At 31.6% G+C, this 26437-nt stretch overlaps 2 protein-coding genes and 1 pseudogene across 2 annotated transcripts; all 3 read left to right on the forward strand.

Annotated features, from left to right (window-relative positions):
• The first annotated feature begins 7478 nt into the window (after positions 1 to 7478).
• Positions 7479 to 8678, forward strand: LOC106337965 (annotated as a pseudogene).
• Positions 8679 to 16377: 7699 nt separating this feature from the next.
• On the forward strand, positions 16378 to 19750 carry LOC106340837. The gene is made up of 4 exons (XM_013779671.1): positions 16378 to 16949; positions 17173 to 17563; positions 18623 to 19168; positions 19480 to 19750. Exons 1-4 carry the CDS (start codon positions 16465 to 16467, stop codon positions 19591 to 19593), a joined length of 1536 nt encoding a protein of 511 aa, XP_013635125.1. The 5' UTR covers positions 16378 to 16464; the 3' UTR covers positions 19594 to 19750.
• Positions 19751 to 23925: 4175 nt separating this feature from the next.
• LOC106342249 (L-type lectin-domain containing receptor kinase IV.1-like) lies at positions 23926 to 26177 on the forward strand. The gene has a single exon (XM_013781119.1). The coding sequence runs from the start codon at positions 24011 to 24013 to the stop codon at positions 26030 to 26032; it is 2022 nt and encodes a 673-aa protein (XP_013636573.1). The 5' UTR covers positions 23926 to 24010; the 3' UTR covers positions 26033 to 26177.
• The last annotated feature ends 260 nt before the right edge of the window (positions 26178 to 26437 follow it).

Here is a 26437-nt window from a genome sequence, read left to right on the forward strand (position 1 = left end):
GGCATTTTACTAAATAAAAGCTTCTCGTGAAGCCACGTCATCACGTCATATTCCTTGCCAATAAACTTTTAAGGTAAGTTTTAAAAATGGAGTATTAATTTTTTATGTTTATATATATTTTACATAATTATAATATATTTTTAAAGTTATTTATATATTTAAATGTTTATATATAATTATTTTAAATATAACAATTTGATAGTTTTCTTGCCGTAAGTTAATTGATTATTTCAAATCATCACATATATTTGATATTTTTTAATATATATATATATATTTTAAAATTATTTTTTATTTAATTATTATGATTCTGGCCCGTAATTCAAAGTGCTATATTTCCTTTATCAATATTTTTTTTATATTTATTCATTTAAGATAATAACTATATATATATATAAAAAGTTTAAGATAAAAAGTTTAAGATAAGTTAACTTTATACATGAATTATCTAACTTACTAAATGTTAACTCGTTCTACCAACATATTATATTTCTAGCATAAATTTTTAATGTTTGTGAAAATAAAATATATTAATTTATCAGTTTAAAATAAATTTATCATATTTAGTTAAATACAATGTTTTATTTTAAAATGATAGATATAACTATAAAATAGTAAAATTTGATATAATTTTTTTCATTTTATAAAAGATAACTGAGTATATATATTAATGTATAATAACTTTAATTTCATTACTAATTACAAAATTAGTAAAAATATTTATATACACTTTTTGATAATTAAGATATTGTTATAATGTTTTTCAACACATTTGTTAAAAAAATTAAATATATTTATTTATATTTTCAATTAAAAGATATCAAATTATATTATGATTTAAGTAGTTAAAAGATTATAGATTAGCATTAAAAAATACATTTAATAAAAAATTTAAATGATGATCCAAATAAAAATATCACACATGAATCAAGGTGGGTTTGTTAACCAATCCGGATTTTTAGGAGTCGATGTTATATTAAGAATGATATATTATTAATCCATATTATTAGTAATAAATGAATGATAACTGATTTCTAGTGAGGGTCCATTTTTAAAAAAATTACACATGAATCAAGATTGTGACTTCTGTTTTAATATATAAGACTAGATCTTCACCCACACAATCGTGTGGGTGTTACTTTTTATACTTCACAGTTATGGTTATTCATATGTTTTGATTTATTTTTTAAATTATATTAGTTGATGAAATGTCTTATTGATGTTTAAACAACTAAGTCTAAATAAATAATTTGGAATTTGGAGTTTTTTTTTATATAATTTACCACTTTCAAGTATATTTGTTTGTGAAGCATACAACTTGGATAATTTTTGTATATTAATACATATATGCTAATAAAGACAAAATTTTCATAGTTTTGGATTTGATATTTTTTTATATAGATCATAATTTATTTTATATTCTATTTAGTTATAACACTTGTAATATTTGATTAATTAGAAATAAGTAATCATAAAAGATAAAACATTATTAGGCAATATTTTAAACATATTGTAAATATTATAGTGCTAATAATAAAAATGGCCTATTTATTTTTTGATTTTTAAATCTATGACCAATATTGATGTGGGTAAGCATAATATTCCTTTTTGATTGATATTTTGGAATAAATTTTCCTTGATATTATCATGATTGTTTTACAAAAATTGTTACAATCACGACTGTTTATACCATTATAATTTTTTTAACCTTTGAACAATATTGTTTCTTTTAAATGAATATATCCGTAATTGATATTTGATTATTTTGAATACACCCAACTTCATCTTCTCCAAATGTATGTGTTTAGTACCTCCAAAAAATCATATAATACAAAGAGAACAATCACTTCAATAAGGCTAACACAATTTAAAGAAAAAATTAAAGAGCAGTAACTCAAATATGAGTCGAGATGTTTACTATAAATAAAACACTGTTAGCAACATACAAAGTATGGTTGGATATAATCATAAAATATCACATATAAAAAGAAATTGTAATTTTTATTTTAAATAATAGTATATTGATATTTGAATATTACTGCATTGTCTACAGGAAGAAAGTAGACCAATGATGACCATTGAGAGACACATATCATACACCATAAATAGTATTTATTTATTCAAAAATAAGATGTTGCAATACGGTGCATGATAATAAATCAATAATCATTATCTTCCTATGATAATATGAACTAAGCAAGTCAGGTTATGTTTGTAAAATAAGAATGAAATCATTAGATTTGATCTATGTTTGTATTTTATCCGGTAACATATGTATGTTCCTAAAGATATGATTAACATATGTCAAATGTACACAAATGGTCTGGTTAGAAGGACGTTATTTTTTAAAATGGTTTGATTAGATTTGTGTCTTACGTTTGTTTTATATATGTGAATAAAAGATAAGTTTAATATATAAGGATTTAGTTATGTAAATCCAAAAATAGTGTAACCATTTCTCTAGGGAATGTCCATTAAAAAAAAATCACGCATAAGTAGAAGTTGTGACTTCTATTTTAATATATAAGATTTTACTAGCGGGTCATCCACAAGTTCATAATTTTATCATACAAATCTTACTATTAGAACTCTCGTAGTACAAATCGTTTGTTGTCATTTAAGACATCTATATATCTTGGCCAATCATAACTGCTATTGCAATGGAGTTTGCTTGAATCATGATCCATCAACTTTCAAAATGGACCCTTTAACCACGATATTTCAACCGGTTATTAGAAATTAGACCAGATGTTTAAAGTGCAACCATCAGAATAAACTTAAAAGCTCTTTTTAAGTCGGTTCGAGGATCAGTTAGATACACACTTCACACTATGCAGTTTAGGTTTCTTTAATTATTATTGAATTGACTTCTCTATATACTATAACAATGCATAGGTGGAAGTGAAGTCTTGGATTAGAGGTAGTAGGCCTGGGACGGATCGAGTATCCGGACAATTTTAAGGTATCCGGATCCGGATCCTTATCCGGCGGATCCATAATTTTACTATTCTTATCCGGATCTGGGGTTTTTGGATATCTGGGTGTCGGATATCCTTCTAAAAATTGTAATATCCAGCGGATATCCGGATCCGGATTTGAATCCTTAAAATAAATAAAAAATAATATTAATATATATATAAAATATTAACAATAATTAAAATATATATATATAATGTCTTTAGTTATTTCTAAGTATAATATTACAAAATTTACATAAAATTTATATATACTATTATAAAAATAAAAATATATTAAATAAAATTAATTTTTATATATAGATATTACTATTTTTGAAATATTTATTAATAAAACTTACGGATCTAGATATCCAGACTTAAATATTAAGATATCCGGATCCGGATCCGGCTTTGACGAATCTAACATTTTACTATCCGGATCCAGATTCGGCCCCTCCGGATATCCGGATTTTCGGATCGAATCCGGATCTCAGATAAAAGTCTGAGGCCTAAGAGGTAGAGCTTTCACATGGGGAATGAATCTCATTCCATCACATATTCGAATAGTTAAACTATGATTTAAAATATGAGATATTGTCAGTACCCAATATATATATATACAAGATGTGAATAGAATTTTTGTTTGGATTCTAAGAACTAAATTAATATATGTCACGGAATTTCGGACGATTCTTACCTAGTAATATAATCCAAAATACTCTAAGAATACAGATTGGTCTTCAATTATTGAATATTCATTATTTCAATATACTTAGGGCATATCTTAATTTTTTTTTTATATCACTTTCCTTTTGAGTTGGATGAAAAAAAATTTCACACGTTCGAACCAAATGTCGTTGCACATGAAAATAATAATCAAGTTAATCCTTCATTTAAAGATATATTGAGGATTTAGAGCATCTTTATCGGGGGTATTTAGGAGGGTTTTTAGGGGGAAAAGGTGGGGTGGATCCTACAAAATGGAAAGAAACGTGGCTTCCTGTCGCGAAATAAGAGATGTTTGTTGTGGGATTTTTACACTGTTTTGCGGATCCCACGACACATGGCGGTCCGAGATTGTTTTTTTTTTTTTAACAGATAAAAAAAAAAGTTTTTAAGAAACGGAACTGGGTTTCCGCGATGCTGATGCTCTTAGAGCACCAGAGTCTATCAAAGGGATTCCCCATAATAAAACAAATAAATTTTTCAGAAAAAAAGAATGTAGAAAAGGTGAGATGGGTATCTCAAATCAAACAAACAATTTGAGAAACCCATTACGTATGCAATATTATAATTGAACTAATTTTCCTTTATATTTAAATTTTAATAAAATAAATAAATTATTACAAAATATTAATATTATATAGTATAGATACTCATTGAGAAACTCTTACCACTAATGATACTTTTAGGGTCTGATAATTTCAAATACCATTTTGTTTTTAATTATCGAAAATGAATAGTTCTAAGAAAAATAAAACTAGAAATTTTTTTCGTATATAAGATAATAACCATATATATTAGAATGATAATCAAATCACATAATTTAATATTAAAATAACTAAAACTTGTTTTGATGTGAAAAAAAATCCTAAATTGGAATGAGAGAATCCAAACATAGTATTTTTATTTATTTAAAACAAATATTTTAAAATAATAATTCATGCTATTTTATAATTTTGTTTTTTGATAAACATTTTTTAGAATTATTTGTGGAGTAAATAATCTTATTTATGCTATTTTAAATTATCATGTAGGAAAATATCTTTCTGATTTGGCAACTACATATCTATTTTTGCATTTTTTAGATTCAGCTAAATAAATATGTAAGAAAAATTTATAACGGATTTAAATAAATGAAATAAATAATTATGCATGTCACTTTAATTCTACAGTTTCTAGTCACCGATACTACAAAAATGAGTACTTTATACTTTTTCAAAATTAATTAATTTAAAATTTAATATAATTTTTATTTTTAATTATTATTTCATGCGCATAAAAGCATCTAGTAAATATATAATTATGCATGCATGCCACTTTAGTTCTAGAGTTTCTTTTTTTTGTCATATTTTAGATTAATTGAAGGTTTCCAACGTTCATACACCCAGTTACAACCAAAATAACCCAGCCCTAACCAAAAGATCTTTGAAACAGCCTTCAAAAAATAGTCTTCTCGAGTTTCTAGTCATCGATATTTTTCCTCTGACATCAAAAAGAAGAACTTTCAAAAACAATCAAATTCACACACACACACATACACACACATATATATATATATATATATATATATATTAATTAACAGATAAAATAATTTTTTTTTTTTTTTTGATAAAATAAATATTTTTTTGAAGTTCACATTGTTTAATCTGATAAACACAGATAATATGAGAATCACATGGCCAAGACAAACCTTGTATTATTTTATTTTATTTCATTCTCATTGGAAATTTGGTTAATACTCTTTTAAAGTTCTTTATGAAAACATATTTAAGCTTTATTTAGTTGTTAGCTAGTCTAGTCGCCAAATATCTGTTCGAAATTAACAATTAGACTTCGAATAATAACAAAAATATAATGCGCACAATTACATACGTAAGTGAAAGTTCCACAGAGGATCCTGACAACAAGAAAAAACCAAAAATTCTTGGTTGGTCAGCTTTATCAATCTGGTTTATTTTATTTTGTACTCAATTATAAATCACAGTTGTCCACGAGTGAGATAATGCAAGTATATTAGTACAACATGCAAGTCTCTTTCATCATTTTAAAAATGACATACAACTCTCATGTTGGAGTTTTACTAATAGAATGACTTGTGTTTTTTAGCTTGCTTGAGTTACAGCAGTTTCTCTTTTCACAAATATTCTTCCACAGGTATACAGAAAATGTCAATAATTAAGATTAACGCTAGTTTGACAAGAATAAACAGCGAAACAAATTCAAAAATAAAATTTTACAGAAAACTTTTCTTCCTTAAAGTTTGATACTCTGCAGAACTTTTTAATTCAATCAAGAAGATCTCGAAACTATTGATGTAAGAATATGAAATTAAGAAAATAATGAAATTAATTGATTTACCAAAAAAAGAAGAATACTGTATGAAATTAGTAAAACATACTGCATGAAGCATATATAGGTCTCAACGAACCACAATATTGTTTCCGACTTTCCGTATTCAAAATTCCAATAGATACAACATTCTTAAAACGTGGCTGTTGTCCAGTTCCAAGAAAAATTTCAGTGCTATAGTAAAAGTATACGTCGTAAAGATAGGTAAAACAGCTACACTGATTTCTATACACCTGTTTCATGCAATATCTCTCGGCTAGAAAGTCAAATTTGAGCATCAAAAAAGTCTGCGCACATTAAATTTTGTAAAATCAACTAATAGTCTGGATATCTGGACGGTATATTGTCTTGGATCGTTGTATTTAATTTCGGTTTTATACGATTTTTATATTTAAATGATTTCAGGTATTAAACTTTAAAAGTGTTTTCAATTGTATTTATTTTATTGAAAATCTTGGTATTTTTTTTCGGTTCTCAATATTCAATCTAATTTAATATTTTAATATAAATAGCAAATAATATGATGAGACGGGTATTACAATATGCATCCATCGGATTTGGAAATCCATTCCTTGACATCATAACTGGTACGTTTTAAGACTTCCGTAGCTTCTACAACAACATGATTAAAGACTAACTCATAACGAATACGAGTCTTCCACAAGATCTAATACGAATTTGAATGTATCATTAAACCGATAAAAATATTCACAGCTCGCTTTCTTTACGAAATGATTTTTATTCATAGATATATAGTTAATTGACACTGTTTCATCCTTGTTTAATGGATTCTATAATGTTTCAAAAGTTGAAGTGGACTAGATAGCTCTGGTCACGCCTACTTGATTGGAACCACTACTGTTACTAAGTTTGAGTTGTATTAAACAGTTGTCCATATAGACCAACTAAAACCGAATGTGAAAATCGATCCAAATAAACACTACATAATCCTACAATCATATACATATATAAAAAGACATTCACATATCATATTTGCAACGTTTTCACGTATAATGTTAGGATAGCCTTAGATTAGATTTTGTAGCATTTTATCAAAAATAAATATCTGTCATCAGTTTAATACTTGTGACGTAGCATGAGTAAGCAGTATGCATGCCTCGGCCAATTTAGAAGCCCAAATTCGTGCATGGTCAGGCAAGAAAATAGGCTACCCCGATACGTGATCCAAGCCTATCTTATTTAAAGTTTTCTTAAGGGTTTAGTAATTTATGTAAAATATCTTAAAGCGTAGAAGGACATGAAAATGTGTAGAATAGCTTAAGGGGTAAACATACTTCATGTGTAAGAAAAAGGGGAGAATAAACAAGAGATCTCAGCCGCTAGATCGGCTAGATCTCAGCTATCTATTAAAAAGGTGGGATGTGTATATAAAAGGGGTGATGGCTTATTGTAAATTCATTTACCAAGTTATAAAATATACTTCTCAAACTAAAAACGTACATTCTCTCTCTAAGTATTGATCTGAAGTGTGGTTAAATTGAAAGGTTGGCTTAGCAACTACGAAACGTAAAAAATGGGTAAGACCGCACGTTCCGCTTCTGCAAAGAAATCAGTCCGTGGCAAGTAGCTTACAACCGAAAAGAGTAAGCACTAATTAATTGGTTAAATAATTATTTTTACTCAACTAATGCTTAAAGATAAATTAGCATTTCTAGTTAAATAGCCAGAAAGAGTGTCTATATACAACCTGTAGACCTTTCACCACTATTAACATAAATCATTTTACCATATAAAATCGTTATTATACATCTCTCTACAAATTGAAAAAAATAAATAAAGTACTGTAGTCATGACGAGGAAGATGGTGAATCTAGCTTACATTTCCAATGACTCGGTGAGGAAAAGAGCACTCAAGCATAAGAAGAGAGGACTTGCGAATAAACTTTGATGAGATCAAGATTCTCTGTGATATTGATGCGTGTGCTGTCATCTACAGTCCATTCAACTCAATTCCAGAAATATGGCCACCAAACTCGGAGGTGCATAAGGTTATAGAAAAGTTCGAGATTTTGACAGAGGAAGAACAGACGGAGGCATCGGTTAACCACGAAGAGTTTCTCACTCAAACAATCACAAAAGACGAGAAGGTTAAGAGATTAACTGAAGATAATAATGATAAATTAATTCATGAAGGAACTACGCTTGTCTTAATGGTAACCTGGGAGATTTGGCTATGGACGATAGCATGGCCGGCCATGAGATTTGGGGGAGTATAGCTATGTCTATATAAAATAAAAAAAGAATTACAAATTTGAGGATCTAAATTTTTTTTGGACTTATTTATATGTAATTTTTTTAAAAAAGTTTGGGAGTCTGTTACGAATGTTTCACTTAGCATCCCTCAGGACCGGCATAGTGCTCGTGGTAACTTGTGTGAGTTTATTGATGATTATCTCAAGAAGCTTTATCATCATAGAAACGTAACCCTAAACAATCCGCACGCATCTTGAAACCGGCGTCTTCCCAATGGCTATGGCCACTGCTGTGACACCAATTGCTATGGCTGAAGCGGGCTCTTCCTCTTATGGGAATGCACAAATCTTCAATTCTCCTCAACTAACCAACGAGTCTTATCCTCTAGTCACTTCAAACCAAGGACCAGATCATGTTAATTTTTATGGAAGCTAATGTCGTGCTTAACATTTTAGGGGCACAAAGCAAACATTTCAAAATTTTACTATAAAAATGTTAGTGAAATATCATTAATATACAATAAAATACATCAAAACTTTTTATATACATTAATTTTAGTGAAGGTACAAAACTAGATAGTAAAGTTTTAATTAAAATTATATAAGTGATTGTGAACTGATATAAATGATGAACTGATATAACAAATACAATAATATAATATATTAACAGAAAAATCATTGATAAAAAAATATGAAAACCCAGCAAAACAGCAAAAATTATTAAAATACAATGAAATATAATGTTTAAATACAAGGAAATTACGATTAAAATGATCATATACCCATTTTATTTTGTTTATCTTCTGTAGCAAATTGGCAAAACTTTGGACATTGCTTGCCTTTTTATCTTATTATGATTATTCTGTTGTGGAGTTTGAATTCCGTGTAAGACAAAAAGTTCATCAAAATATATATAGTCGTTATTACGTTAAATTGTTTAGAAATATGTATTATAAATATTTCAAAAATCTATATATGCATTACACTCATTGATAATAAATAAATCTTTAAAATTACTCAATATTTTATTTTCATTGAATATTTAATTATTGATCTTGTGTTTTTAATTTTTTTAACATTTTGTAACTGAAAGATATTCTTCGGATAACAACACATATATATAGGAATTATATTTTTTTTATTGAATATCAAATTTATTGATCAGAATAACTCATTTACAAGTGGGTGATTATGTACTCTAATCAACTATGAATGAATAAAAAAAATAAAACGTTTTTTCCCTCCAATGTTTTGGAAACTTCAAACCATCTTCTCATCAGCCCCGCTAGCGGATGATCCTTGATGTAGCGAAGAGATGATATCCGGTTCCTAATTTGCTTATCAGTGGTTCGAGTGAGCTTCTCCGTCATGACCCAAACACCTCCATACCTCCGCGAGTTGTGTTCTTTCCGGACATAGTATAGGACTGACTGGAACACCATCCTATGATCCAATCGAGTACGAGCAGGAAGCATAAGAGATGCTACGGTATCGGTCCAGTCATGAGTAATGGTATTTTCCAAACAGTCAGAAATTATCTTTTTATATTAAAAATACGTTTATTTTTTATTAATATTTAACTAAATGTTTTTATAATTAATTAGATAGTCTAATAAATAAACTTGAATTTAAAAAATATTTATATAAAATTCATGTTTAATTATATAATAAATAAAATCAGTACTATTGGCCCATATGTAAAATAATCATGTTTAGCTATATAATAAGTAATATATAACAATTTATTATAAGAATGTTAACCCATTTAGCTGTTCTAATTTTAGCATAAAATCTCGGATAAAAAATTATTTCACAAATAATTATATAAATATATTATATTCTATTATTTTATAAACACCTAAGTAAGCATATTCATCAAAAAAACATTATTATGCGTTTAATGCATTGGAGTATAAGACTAGCTTCTTCTTTTTTGTGCACGAGTATAAGACTAGCTAGAATCTATAAAAAAGGCAATGAGATGTAGAAAAATACCATAAAGTAGAAGAGTTCCTTAAATCTTATAAACCTTTTTCTATCTCCTGTTGTAAGAAGGAGAAACTGTTTATTAAAATTCACAAAAAAATAAGCCGAAGCTTTATGTGGTATTACTTCTGTTTTTGAAATATAGGTTTATATATTGTGAAGTAGCTACTTACAGAAATGAATTACACAAGTTTACTACCAAAGTCGTTCATTAACATATACTAGAAACTCTATAAATTAATAAACACCATAAATTAATAAATTTATCTAGTCCCAAGTTGATTGGTTCAAAATATTATATAAATCGGTAAAATAACAAGATAATAAATTTTTAGAAAATCTCTATAATAATATTTGAGAAGTCAGTTTCCTATGTGTCGCGCTCACGTTAACTTTCACGATGATTGATTACGATAATAACCTTAATGAATTAAATATGTCTAATTATCAGTATTAAATATTTGCTTTATTTTATTTTATTTTTCCTTTTTGTTTAGTTTTCTGTTTTTCAAATAACCTATGTAGTAAAGAAAATTTATAAATTTTAAAAACGAAAATATGTTTTATACATAGTGTAATTCATAAAAAGGAAAATTTACCAAAATGTCTTGATTTTAAAGTAAAGAATTAATCTTCTCTCTTAAAAGATAATCTTAAACAACATAATATATATTTTAAAGGTATTAAGCATGTTATATAAATTAATCTATTTTTCAAATTATTAAAATATAATTTAAATAAAATAAACTAAGATATCGTCAATGAATAAAATTTAATTTTTTTATTTAAGTTACCTTTTATATCAAATAACATATATGATAAAGAAAATATTTATAAATTTTAAAACGAAAAATAGTTTATATGTATGATGTGATTTCATAAAAAGGAAAGCTTAGAAAAATAAATTTGATATTAAAGTAAAGAAATAATCGTCCTTTTTAAAATATATTGGTTATGTTTTTATGCAACTTTGTTTTTATAATTTTATTTTTGAAAATTAACATATATCAAATTAATAAAAAAAAACAAAAATATATATACACATCTATAATGAAGAACAAAACTAATACAATGAATAAAATTAATATGTTTTAGTTGAATTAGATTAAAAATAGCTTTACTTTAATTTGACATAATATATGTAACACAATATCCCCACAAAATGAGTAACTAGACCAATCTAATTTTTTTATACTAATAATATATTTTTTATTTATAGTAATATTTTTATGCATATAAATTATAGAACGACTTAACATATTACTAAATAAATATGAAATTCTCAACTAATAATATAAATATATTAACCAACTATTACAATTAAGTATTTTTATAACTTATATATATTATATGCATAATATTTCAAAAGACTATCATTGTTATATTTATTTATGTAATTTTGAATCGATCAACACTTTAGTTTACTTTTACTATTTAATTTTCAAAACAACATATATTAAATTATACATAATCTTACTAAAAATATATTTACGAATCTAAGACAAGAATCAAATTACATGAAAATAACAAAAATAATCAAAATTTAAATCTGTATAACAAAAATATTATAGTTGAATCGAAAATGTAAATGTTATCTAATATATCAAAATAATAACCAAACAGTCGAGATATTTTATATCCAAAATTATACGTCAAACTAAAATAACAGAACATTAGTTAAAATAGACTATGCATATTAAATACAATATAAATAACAGAATAAATAAAAATTAAAAACAAAATATTAATAAATTGTTATAATATATTTACTTTCTAAATATTATACTCGTGCATGAGCACGGGAAAATCATCTAGTCTTATGTAAATATAAGGTCCCATTAAAACTATAAATTATTATTTGTATGTATAAACATTTTATATAAGTAAAAATCAACCATTGTATTATTTGTTTTATATTCACAATGGAATTATCTTTATATTTTTTTACATTTAATATATCTAAAACAAATTTAAATTCTATGAAATATATTTTATACACACCAAATAATATAATTAATCTAATATAAATGTTGAATTTCAAAAATTTAATTCATGTATATATGCTAAAATCAAATATATTTTTATTTTATAAAAACATATATCTTAAAATAAAAATATCTAAAAAAAAATTATAAATTAATAACTCTATAAATTAATAATACTAAAGTCCCGGTATTATTAATTTATAGAGTTTTTATTGTATGTCCATATGGTTGGAGTTAAAAATATGGAAGATTGTGAGTTCTCTGAGGAAGTATGGAAGCTGGTCCGCATTACCAAACTTCACCTTTTTGAACAGACACCCTCGTACACTTGTTAACTAATTCCTCTGAATGGCACATGCAGAAGTCAATTGCTTGTCTAACTTTTTTTCTGATAATATGCAGTGCCGTGACAAGAGTTTTCGGGGCCTAAGACAAATAATATAATATTAGTTCAGATTTAAAATTTATTGTATAACAAAGTTTTAAAAGTTCTTTCAAAATATAATTTTATCAAAAGTTATAACTTTTATAATAATAAAACATATTATATACTGAAAATGTAATAATATAAATATAAAATAATAAATATTTAATATTTAGTTTTATCTATTCATGAAATTATATAATCATATATTGTTAATGCAAAAGTATAAAATAATCCAATGAGTTACAAAAATTGTTTTTAAGATATATAAAAAACAAAAAGTATGTAAGAAGAGAAAGGTAAATACATATTTATCATATAAATGAGTGTATAATACATAAGATAAATACAAAAAATAAACATATAACTAAATTATTTTCTGTACAAATTATTTCCATCTGATATAACAACTACCTAAAATTTCAAATTAAATGTAATTTATTTAACTAATTAAATCAAGTATTAGGAAAAAATGGGCCCCAAACTTTACCATTTTAGAGGGGGCCTAAGGCAATTGCCTCATTTTCTATGTCTAAGACACGGCTCTGATAATATGGGGGTATCCGACGGGCCGAACCTCAACCGATTAATTTTTTTGAAATCTATCCACCAACGCCAGATAGATCCGGTTGCTCGCAATGGAAATTAGATATTCATGTCGTCTGACCACACAAACGGATAAATCTGAGTTTGGTAAATTTCGAATCCAATACGATTAGCACATTTTCAAACCCCCGAATTAACCATACTTGTATAGTTAATATGTCTAACTTTGGAAAAAAGTAACCTTAATTAAAGTGCACAACCGTTTATCCATGACTGCTTTGAGACAGAGCCGTCATGGGCCCAAGCGAAACAAGTTCATGTTTCCAGCCGCCATTTTATTAAGTATTTAACCGGCCATGGTTAAAACTGCCACTGGTCTAGTGGTTATTTATGCACTGGCACTATGTCAGAGTCTAAGGTTCAAAATCCATTAAGTAATTATTCTTGCGGCGCATTATAGACACGCGCCTGACCTAATCTCTCTCGCGGCGAACTTCACAGGCACGACTCTCTGCATCAAATCGACGGCACAACCGTCGACTCTGGCCTCCGTCGACTTTTCAGACTCGATTGAACCCTCACTCTCTCCGGATCGAAGATCCGATGACTCCTCCAGTGATGAATTTGGCTGAACACGAAGGTCAGATGATTGCGTCTCGTCCAGCCATTGTTCCCCCTCCTGCATCTGGGCCTCTCACCGTCGAAGAAGACGCAGGTGATATCACCGTAGAAGAAGAAGCGGTTGATGAACATGAGATTGATGAAGAAGCGTCTGATGATGATTCAGATAAAGGTCCCACCTTTGTTCGCTCCTTGGGTGCGTGGTCAAAGCCACTTCATTTCACGCCATCACCGACTCCTCCAGAACCTGCAACTCCAAGGTTCGAAGCTTCCGAGATGCTACAAAGTCAAATAGACTCATTCTGGCCTTCGATTGGTGAAGCTATTGTCAATGGTTCCAAGAAGAAGGGTCGGGTGACAGTTTCTAAGAATCTAGTGACGCAAATGCCGGTAGATAAAATCCCACCTCCCGCTCTCAAGGAAGATGGAAGTCTTCGGTTCCCATGGGCTGCAAGAATGAACCAATCCTCTAGGAACTTATTTCGTGCAACTGAGCCGACGTTTCGTCTAGATGGAACCCCACAAGTGACTATTCCCTCTAAGGTACTTAAGTTAGGACCTGAGAATAAGGAAGAGTATGTTGTGGGACAGTTTCATAGGTGTTCTAGCCCGCCTGGAGGTCTTATTCATGCTGTGTTGAATATGTTATGGGGTCGAGAATGTAGGATAAGCTGTCGGAAGATAGGGGACTCCACTTTTTTATTCCATATCCCACATGAAAATACTCGTAAGTGGATTATCCAGCGAGGTGTGTGGCACATCGATGATTGTCTCCTCTTTGTATCTCCTTGGAATCCAGTAACCTCTTTCAAAATCCCTGAGATTTCTACGCTACCGGTATGGGTAACTCTTAAGAACATCCTGGATTCATGCTTCTCTAGGTTAGGCATTAGCCACATAGCATCAGGTTTGGGGGAACTAATGTTAACACACAAGCCACGCTTAGATCCGACACTTATGGGAGAAGCAAAAATTTTAGTGGAAGTTGAGTTGGATAAACCATTCCCAAAGCTAATTGCTCTTGATGACAAGCAAGGCAATATTTTTTTAGTAGAGGTTGAATACTCTTGGATTCCTACCGCTTGTGATAGATGTGGAGCACTAGGCCATAAGGAGAAAAGGTGCCTACATCCTCCTAATCCTCGTGATGCTGCTCCTGTTACTAAGGAACCTCTTGACAGTAATGAAGAGATCCCGGTGGTTGATATAGTTACTTTGGTACAGAACTCAGCCAATACACTTGTGGACCATTTGGACCGTAAATCATGCTCCCCATCTGCTCACCAAGCGCATGAGACTCTAGGAGAGTCTTCGATTGCAACACCTTCCGAGGTTGCTATTGCCACTCCATTCACCGAATCGCATGAGGTACATTCTACTTCTTGCTCAGAGATTGATGTCACTATCCCTACATTAGCAGAAGCAAGTGTTGCTCTCTCTTATTCACCTATTATGGAAGTCATTCCATCACAATCTATCATTTCAAAGGACCCTGAATCTTTTATAAATGAGCAACAAATTGTCCACACAGCTCAACCCACCCACATTCCACAACAATTCTATAGGGAACCGGAGACCCCGATAACTTATGAGAAAGGATCTTGTTTTGAGGTGGTTGGAGCGTCCTCTAGTTATAATACAACTAGAGGTGGGAGGGCAATAAAACCAACACAAAAACTGCAAGAAATGGAATGGACGAACGTCGGTTGAAGAGGTAAAAAAGGTCGTCGTGGCCGAGGTTACAACAACCACTAGTTTATACATTTCTGTTTCTTTTCTCTTAAGATTCGTTTGTGGATCTTCATCTAGGGTTCTTTAACTCTATGCTTGTCGAAAACTTTAAAAAACTTATGAGCTAAAAATCATACTTGTATTTCTTTTCTTCATTTTAATTGAAAGCCTGTTACAAAAAAAAAAAAAATACAAAAAAAAAAAAAAAATCCATTAAGTACAAAGTATCTTTTTCAAAAAAAATTCCAGCCATTCTTTTTGTTTTGGGGCTTGTGGCTTTTGAAAAGCCGTAGGAATGGCTCTGCTTTGACATGTATACTATGTTTATGTAAATTGATTGTAGCATTAGGGACACGCTCATTGCTTGTCAAGACCGTAAAAGCTGCAAAACCATAATCTCTCTAGTCTCTAGTTCATATATATGAAATGCAATCTCCCTGCTCTAATTAGCTTTTTGTATACTTGTCAACTTTGTGCGATGTTCTGGTGAAATAAATTCAGATTTTATCCACATTCTTTTTTCTAAATTTTTTTTTTTTTTGAGACTAGGCATTACCTTATGCTTTTTGCGTAAATCAAATTCACAATATATCCACACACAAAAAACAATGTTTTTCTTGTTCGATAAAAGTATTTTATTTTTCTCTAAAGAAAAAATTGATGACAACATCTTAACCAACAAGATTTGTTTACCCGAGATCATATATTTGATTAACTAAAATAAAGGAGTAAGAATATTCGTTGAATATGGACTTTCTCGATTTATATCGCAACAGGTAAATATAAAGTCTGAGCTATTTTTTTAACTAAACCCTATTCGTATCATACTTATAAAGAACAAAAGTAAAATCCAGCCTCGCGTTGTAATATCAACCCACATAACAACATTCATACACAATAACTCAATCTTATACCTTCACCAAAAAACGATGGCCATCTTCGACCCGTTTAAGCTCCGCCACAAACCACCGTCGATTTTCCCGACGACTGTTAAAACAAGTCATGTTTTTTCCGTCGTGGCCAAGTTCTTTTTTACCATATGCACCTTAATATCCGTTGCTATGATCTTCTCATACATCATCTTCTCCGGTTGCTCCGATTACCAAGGTATTGCCGACCACCGCCGCTTTGGCCGTGACAATGTGATCTCAACTACCAACTCCTCTTCATCGGCCATCGGCCAGAAAAATCAGTCCTCAGAAGCTACCGATATCTCCCACATATTTTTCGGGATTGGTGGCTCCATTCAAACGTGGAGAGAACGCAGCCGCTACACCGAGCTCTGGTGGCGACCAAACGACACTCGCGGATTTGTCTGGCTTGACGAGGAACCGCCTCTTAACATGACATGGCTCCCAACTTATCCACCGTACAAAGTCTCGGAGGACACCTCCCGTTTCAATTACACTTGCTGGTATAAGCTACTTCTACTTCAATTATTAACCTAATCATCTAAACCAATTATTTTTAGTCAAAGTAGTATATTAAACCAACTAAACCGGCCGTGGATATAGGTTTGGGATAAATTAGATCTTTTTTTTACTGAGGTATCCTTAATCAGTTGAAAGTTGAAACTGTGACAATCTATTAGAATGAATATTAATTTTATTGTTCTGATTTGTTCCTTGGTTCATAAGGTATGGTACAAGATCAGCTATACGAATGGCGAGAATCATCAAAGAGAGTTTTGAGCTAGGGTTAACGAACGTGAGATGGTTCGTGATGGGTGACGACGACACCGTTTTCTTTGTAGACAATCTTATAACAGTTCTCAGTAAGTACGACCACAATCAAATGTATTACATCGGAGGAAATTCGGAGAGTGTTGAACAAGCCATAGTTCATTCCTACGCCATGGCTTACGGTGGCGGAGGGATTGCAATTAGCTACCCATTGGCCGTCGAGCTAGTAAAGATACTCGACGGATGTATTGATCGGTACGCATCGTTATATGGATCTGACCAGAAAATTGAAGCTTGTATTAGTGGGATTGGTGTTCCATTGACCAAGGAACTAGGGTTTCATCAGGTACGTTTGGCAATTTTCCTTTTTTCTAATTACTGGAAATTTAGTAAATAACCTAATGGAAGTTCACTTATTTACAATCTAAATTTTAGGATTTTAGCTATGAAATTAAAATTATATTCCCCGTCAAAGACTGCAGTTTCTTGATTTGAATATTCAGTTTCAAATTTCAAATGTTCAATATCTTATTTAAAACTTTAAAAATAGTCAACTAAAGATTTTCATCAGCTCAATAATTTGAAATGATTTTTTCTTGGGTTCACCCCCTAGGTTCACCAACCAATAGAAAGTTGTCATTTTAGATCTAGTATCTTTTAATTAAGGAAACAAAATAACTTGCCAAATTATATTATGCTTTTAAAATAAAAAAAAATAAAAAATTAAATAAATAAAAATAACAATAGTTCTAAAAAAAGATTATTTAAAAAAAAATATATTTATTTTTAAGATTTAGAGTTTAGTGTTTAAGATTTATAATTTAGAATTTATCCAAATGTTTAGTGTTTTTCCAAGGGTTTAGGGTTTACCTAAGGGTTTAGGGTTTACCCAAGGGTTTAAGGTTTTCCCAAGGGTTTAGGGTTTAGGATTAGAGTTTAGGGTTTAGTGTTTTGTTGACAATATTTTTTTTTTTTTAATTCGTTTTTTATATATTATTTTTATTTATTTTTAAATTTTATTTTGAAAAGATAATATAATTTGCCAAGTTATTTGGTTTCCTTAATTAAAAGATAGTAAATTTAAAATGACAATTTTCTATTGGTTGGTGAACCTTTAGGTTCACCTAGGGGGTGAACCCAAGAATAACTCATTTGAAATTTAAATTTGCATTAGTTGAGAAGCTTCAGTGTCCATATATTTTTTATTACATTCTTATTTTTCGTTAAGTAATAATTCCTTGCTCGATTTAGAAATATAATATACCGATTATACGCTAATCATTTTAATTCCATAATAAATTACTCAGTGCCATATTTGGTGTAACTATATATGTTAAGTTTATATAATTTTGATACCACAATATCGGGATTTAATGATTTTCTTAGCATGCATGTTCAAATCCAGATTGACTTACGTGGCAATCCGTACGGTATACTGGCTGCGCATCCAGTTGCTCCTCTGGTATCGCTCCACCACCTAGACTACGTTGACCCAATTTTCCCGGCGTCAACACAAATCGACGCCCTAAGAAGACTCATATCCGCCTATAAAACGGATCCAAGTCGGATCCTCCAGCACAGCTTCTGCCATGACCAGACCCGGAACTGGTCTGTCTCCGTTTCTTGGGGTTACACTATTCAGATTTATCCGTCTCTAGTCACGGCTAGGGAGCTTGAGACGCCGTTCCTTACGTTCAAGTCGTGGCGGACGTCGAGTTCCGAGCCTTTCACGTTCGATACCAAACCCATCAGTGAAGATCCTTGTGAGAGACCCTTTGTTTACTTCCTGGACCGGGTATACGGGGTGGGTTCGAATCAGACTCTTACGACGTATCGGAAGCATGTTGAAATGAGCGACACGCAATGTGAATCTCCCGAGTATTCTCGCTTAAATTCCGTCGAGTTCATCGACATCTCCGTTGCTAAATGGATGCCTGCTCTCTGGAGAATGGTCAGTACAAATTTAAAATTCGTATATATATACATAACATATAAGTCCGTTGTGTATAACAGGATTATAGACAAAAAACAACAGAGTGTTAGATATAAAATAGCCGTTCAACACTTAAAAACTTTCAAAAATATGGTATGAGACGACTTACACAATTACGAAAAAAATAATCCTGAATTATTCTTAGTCGTAGTGTTTGAGAAGTTGTATCTTGACTTATAGTTAGTATAACTTCTGCATTAGATTTTTTATTTAAAAATATATATATTGACTATGTTATATATTTTTATGTGATGGGGGGGGGTTTGCAGGCACCACGTAGGCAATCTTGTGAAATTATCAACGGCAAAGATGACTCGGAATACGTAATCAATGTCAAGATACGTCATTTTAATCCTTTCGAAAGTGTAACTCCTCAGTCCTAGCATCAAAAGGTTTTGACGTTTGCAAAATGGAACGACTCTATCGTCTCATCTCAAAAGGAAATGAGCGACAGATTTCTCAATTTTTATGTAAATATCATCTAACCGACGATCCGAACTTGGATAAAGTCAAAATTACAAGGATTATTAGTTTTCAGCGTTTTATCTTAGCACATATTCCCTCATTTTCACAATAATAGATTTTTTTATTGTTTTCACACATTAAAAAAAACACGTTAAATCACTATAATAAATATATTATTTTTTGTAATTTTTAATTTTTAATAATTTTTAACTAATAATAATTTATTAAAGTCAATTAATTTTTTTGAAAATTACAATTTTTTTTATAAAAATTACAAAAAAATTATCTTTGTAAAACAATTTTTTTCTAAAACATCTAACTTAATGAAACGGAAAGAGTACTATGCAGTTATGAACCAGAATATGTCTATTTATATTCACACTATTGCGACAACTTAATGTGTATAGCCCACTAAAGAGTTTTTATCTATTCTATTAATGAAAATGACCTACTAATATAAGTGTGGTCTAACTATTTTAATACAGTTATTAAAAATTTTTATTAATCATTTAAAAGAAATATTATACAAAAAACAAAAATATGACTAAAAACACACAAATATTAAAAATAAATTTTTTAAAAAATGTAAAACAAAAAATATATCTGCCCTTTTTCGGAATATAGTATTTCCTTAAAACACTACTGCAACAACTTAGTGCGAAGCCCATAAAGAGTTTGTCATCTTGCTTCAAACGCACTACTGCAACGGCTTAGCTTGGCACAAACCTCCACGTATGTCTCTTCAAATTCACTATTTTCCCGTGATTGGAGTGTCTAGCAGTCTAGGTAACAGACTCGTCACATTGGAAGAATAGTCCAGATGACTCGCTTACAGTCAGATTTTAAACATACTAGATCACTACTTGACCAAGAGCACCATTATCGGTTAATACCTCCTCGAGTTTCTAAGAAAAAAAAGATATTAATATTATAATTTTTTTGTTTTTCACAATCTGTTGAGACAATATGTGATTAACACATGCACTTTGGAGTTCTTTAATGGTTCTAAAATGGTGTTAGATTAGGACTTTTGTTTTTTCTCTCTCTTCATTTTGTTAATTTTTCATTTATTTTAGTTGCCACGGCCGGTTCTTCGCAGATCCATTCAACTTCAAAGGTTGTACCGTCGACGATTATGCGTGTAGTCCTATTCCCGCAGTCTTTCCATATCTCACTGCAATGTTATTTAAAATTAGTATTTGCCGACCTCTATCTTTCAGAGGCTGTACCGTCGACTGTGTAGTCCTACTCCGGCAGCCTCTCTGCACCTCACTGCAATGTCAGAAAATCCAGACATCTTGAGAGACAATTTTTAATTGCTCTCAAAACTCATCGGTTGAGTTATTCAACGTCGATTTCGACTTCTTTGCGTTTCTTCGAACGCGGGCTTTAGGAATACAAGTGAAACTTTTCTACGGATTTTTTCTCTCTTTAGCCACATCTATCATTCGTCATGTTTTAGTTATTTTCATTTGTCAGTTTACCGTCGAGAATCCTTCCAGTTGTAAAGCCATTGGACTTTTAATTTTAATATAAACATTTGATGTTAAAAAAAAAAGATCCTTTCTATATTTTCCCATCGGAGTTGGTCCAAGAGAGAGAACATCTCTCGTTACAAATATCAGTGAAATGTTTTAAAAATTCATCCTGATCTCTATTTTAACTTCTTCCTAGCGTAACCGACGTGATAAACTTTTCTCTCCAAAGTCCAAACCATAACACAAGGCTGATGAGTGAAGACTATTTGCATACGGACAATCTAAACGCAAAACTCCAGTAGATCAAATACAAAAGATTCACACAGTTGACTTACAAAATCAACGATTATCCCGTCTCAGAAGTTTCCATGATTAGAGTGGACCCTTATCTAGTCTATGAATTTTGACCTGTTGTGCAATAGCCACGTGGGTCCAGATCTGTCGTTAAGGTCATTTCCACCCCCACCTAAATTCATTACTATGGTAAAATGCTACACAATAAAATATTAAAATAAAATGGAAAAGAACAAATTCACATGGTAGTATGGTACCATGATTTTAAAAGTAAAATGGTTGGCAATTTTATATACAATATAATATAAGAATAATCTTAGCCTTGCGAGGTGCCATATATAATCATATCATAACTTATTACCAATTGTTAGATAAAAAAAAATACTTATTGCCAATTTAATTTTTATATATAGTTTCCACTTAAAACATCTCGTGATCAATGTTTTGTTTTGTCTTATTTTTCAATTTTATTTGTTAGCCGCGAGATATCTAAACCTTCGACCCAAATAATTTTCACAATTCATAAAAAGTGGTTGCTAAACCGAGACATCATAGCATTAAGCGTTTTTCCAACAGAAATCAAAATTAAAGTTCAATCGATCCAATTTCAAGCGCTAAACCACTAAAAATCCAACACACCGATCAATGTCGTAAAGAGAGCTAAACCCTCTTCTAGGTGCAGTGTATTTCAACAGTCTAGTTTCCATTAAGTATCACATGTCTTCAAACGATTCAGTTTTTCCTCTACACTAATAGATCACAAATTAAAAGAGTTCTGTTTAATCAACCAAAAGAAAAAAAAGGTGAGGAGTTACGTCGTCGGCAGGAAATTTGAGAACATGTTTGTGTCCACATAAATGTTAAGAGTAGGAAGAAAACGCTCTCAGCCCGATTATTACGTGTGTTCCATTATCACGTTCACATTACAACTTCTGGGAAATGTTGAAAGTAAGTCGTTCTTTTTGGCATATTAGACGACTACGACTCCGTGAGTCTGTGATGTCATGTGATATCAACACAAATAATAGAAGAGGGAAATATAGTGTATCCAAAACCAAATGAAATTATTCTGATGTCATCCTTACATAATCATCCATTTGTATTTTATATTATACACAATAATGGTACGAGATTATAGGTAAAGATCAAATTTAAATGAGCAAATTACCTCATAATGATTACACACGCTATCAGAGCATCTCCGAAATAAACTTTATAACTTCAAATATAGAATTTTTTGTTCTCCAAAAAATAACTTCAAAACTTCAAATTTAGAGTTTTAAAGAATAAAACTTCATTTAAAATTTCACTCCTCAAAACTCTAAATTTGAAGTTTCATCTTCTAATTTGCATTTTGGTCCTTATAATTAATTACACATCACATTTATGTTTCTTAAGTATTTTCTCATTTATCATTTTATTCTTTAAAACTTTTGTATATCATAAATATTTCAAATTTATTTTTATAAATTCAAATTTTACACATAAAATTAAACAAATTTTTTAAAATAAGATGTATAATATTTTAAAATTAGAATTAGACAACAAGAATATTACAAAAGAAACTTAGTAAAAAACTTTTTACAAAGATACATGAAAACATAATTATTACGCAAATTTAAATATTACAACAACACTATTAGTCTAGTAAATTTGCTCTGGAACCTTTAAAATATTGTCAAGCAATTTTTGTGTAAATGAAGATGGAGCATTACAATTATAATTATTATGAAATAATTTGGTATTTTGCTTGTAATTAATATTTTAATTATTTATTTATATTTATAATTTTATATTTTAGTGTAGGATTTTATTAATTAATATTACTATAATATTTTTTTATATGTGCTAGTTATTTATAAAAGTTTTATGGATTTATATTAATTATGATAAATATAAAGACCATAGTATAAATTATAAATAATTTTGAAGTTAAATTTGAAGTTTTACTTTTGGAGAAGAACACTTTGAAACTTCAAATATAGAGTTTTCGAAACTCTAAAATAGAAATTCTTTTTGGAGATTTTCCGTTGAATTATGACATCGTCCCAAACATAATACTAAGTGACGTGAGCTTACAAGTTGACACACACAAACAAACTACTGATCCTCTCGTGGCGTTAGCTTTACAAGTTACAACTAGAAACTCTTAAGAAAAAAAACAAGTGCTGACTCTAATAGTCGAATCTTCTATCACCATTCACCAGCCATAAATAGATAGGTTGATAAAACAATGGTGCATAATATATCGATAATTTAAACAAAACATCCTTATTGTTACGGCATCATGAGCGTGATAGATGGCACTAAAATGTTATTTAAATTTCAAACAAGCTTTAAATCTTGGAAGATGAAACACATATCACCTACCTTGATTAAATTTCTCAATCACGAGCATTTGGCCCCACAAAGGAAAAAATAAAGTTAATTTCTAGAAATAAAGAAAAACAATAATAAAAAGACGACTTTTCCACTCTCTCCTACCATAAATTATCTTTCTTTCTTCACTGAAAAAATATCCAAAGGGAATCTGAAACAGAGCAACAAAAAAACAGAGGAAGCCATGTTCTTGAAGCTTCTGACCATCATCTTCTTGAATCTCCTCTTCCAAGAAACATCTTCCCAAATTACCAACTTCACTTACAACGGCTTTTCCCCACTACCCGCTGACTTATCCCTCCAAGGGATCACCACCGTCACACAAAGCGGTCTCCTCCTCCTAACCAACTTCACCGTCCAAAAAACCGGCCACGCCTTCCTAAACAAACCAATCCGGTTCAAAGACTCACCAAACGCCTCCGCCTTCTCCTTCTCCACAACCTTCGTCTTCGCCATCCACTCTCAGATCTCCATACTCAGCGGCCACGGCATCGCCTTCACCATCGCTCCCAAACCAAGCCTCCCCGACGCAACAGCGAGCCAGTACATCGGTCTCTTCAACATCTTAAACAACGGTAACGACACAAACCACGTCTTCGCCGTGGAGCTGGACACGATCAGGAGCACAGAGTTTAACGACACAGACGACAACCATGTTGGAATCGACATCAATAGCTTGAAATCAGAGAGAGCTGCGCACGCTGGGTGGTGGGACGAGAAAGGAGAGTACAAGAACCTGAGTCTGATCAGTCGCAAGCCGATGCAAGTTTGGGTGGACTACGACGGCCGTTCGCATAAGATCGACGTGAGGATGGCTCCCTTCAACGAGGATAAACCTAGGAGGGTGCTCGTGTCGGCTGTGAGAGATCTTTCTAATGTTCTGCTCCCAGACATGTACGTGGGGTTCTCTTCCGCGACCGGCTCTGTTCTGTCGGAGCATTATATCCTCGGGTGGAGTTTCGGTGTGAACATGGACGCTCCTTCTTTGTCCTTATCGAGGCTTCCGAAGCTTCCTCGGTTCGTGCCGAGGAAGATTTCGGATTTTTTCAAGATCGGTATGCCTTTGATCTCTCTGTTTTTGATCTTCTCCGTGATCTTCCTCGTCTGCTTCATCGTGAGGCGGAGGAGGAAGTTCGCGGAGGAGCACGAGGAATGGGAGAAGGAGTTTGGTAAGAACAGGTTCCGGTACAAGGACTTGTACTACGCGACCAAAGGGTTCAAGGAGAAGGACCTTCTTGGGTCCGGCGGGTTCGGGAGCGTTTACAAAGGTGTGATGCCTGGGACGAAGCTGGAGATCGCTGTGAAGAAAGTGTCTCACGAGTCCCGACAAGGGATGAAACAGTTTGTGGCTGAGATCGTGAGTATTGGTCGGATGAGTCATCGGAACTTGGTACCTCTCTTGGGCTATTGTCGACGTAAGGGTGAGCTTCTTCTCGTCTACGACTTCATGCCTAATGGAAGCTTGGATAGGTACTTGTACAACAAGCCAGAGGTGACGCTCAACTGGAAACAGAGGATCAATGTGATTCTCGGCGTTGCTTCTGGATTGTTCTACCTTCATGAGGAGTGGGAGCAAGTGGTGATTCATCGAGATGTTAAAGCGAGCAACGTCTTGTTAGATGGAGAGCTTAACGGGAGACTCGGAGATTTCGGTTTAGCTAGGTTGTATGATCATGGGTCGGATCCTCAGACCACTCACGTTGTCGGAACGTTGGGATACTTAGCTCCTGAACACACCAGGACAGGACGTGCCACGACGGCGACCGATGTTTTTGCGTTTGGGGCGTTCTTACTAGAAGTTGGATGTGGTAGACGTCCTATCGAGATTCAGCACGAGACGGACGAGACGTTCTTGCTTGTGGATTGGGTGTTTGGGTTGTGGAACAAGGGTAACATCTTGGATTCTGTAGATCCGAATATGGGTTCTGAGTATGACCAAAAAGAGGTTGAAATGGTGTTGAAGCTAGGTCTCTTGTGCTCTCACCCTGACCCTAGGGCTAGACCGACTATGAGACAAGTGTTACAATATCTAAGAGGAGATGCAAAGTTGCCAGATTTGTCTCCTTTGGATCTGTCCGGGAGTGGGATGATGTTGGGGGTCCAAGATGGGTTTAGTGAATTAGGAATGTCGTATTCTTCTTCAGTCTTTAAAGGGTTTACTGGTGGATCTTCTATAGCTGATTCTCTACTCTCTGGTGGGAGGTGAGTGTTTTGAATACTAGTATGGTTTTTGTGTGTGTTTTGTATTTCATATGTAACTGGAGAGTTTCCCTACGATATGTGATAATGTAAATGAGTGTATGATAATGTTAAATAACTTTAGGGTTTCTTTAAAGAAGATTTTAGACCAAGGTTTTCAAGATGATACATACATGCATTAGATATAGAGTCTAAAATAAGTAAATAGATTCGATCCACTGACCATGTAATTATCTAGCCTTGCAACCAATTTTTGGAAAACATGTTTTTCCGCCGAAATCCAAAAAAAATGTTTTCCACCAAAATTCAAAAATTGTGTTTTCCCAACAATACCCTATAACGCGTTTTCCAGCCAAAACCAAAACTAGGCCTGGGCATTTTACCCAGACCCGAACTAGAACCGATCCGAAAA

The sequence above is a fragment of the Brassica oleracea genome, chromosome C4 (assembly GCF_000695525.1).
Source record: "Brassica oleracea var. oleracea cultivar TO1000 chromosome C4, BOL, whole genome shotgun sequence".
NCBI classification, from domain to species: Eukaryota; Viridiplantae; Streptophyta; class Magnoliopsida; order Brassicales; family Brassicaceae; genus Brassica; species Brassica oleracea.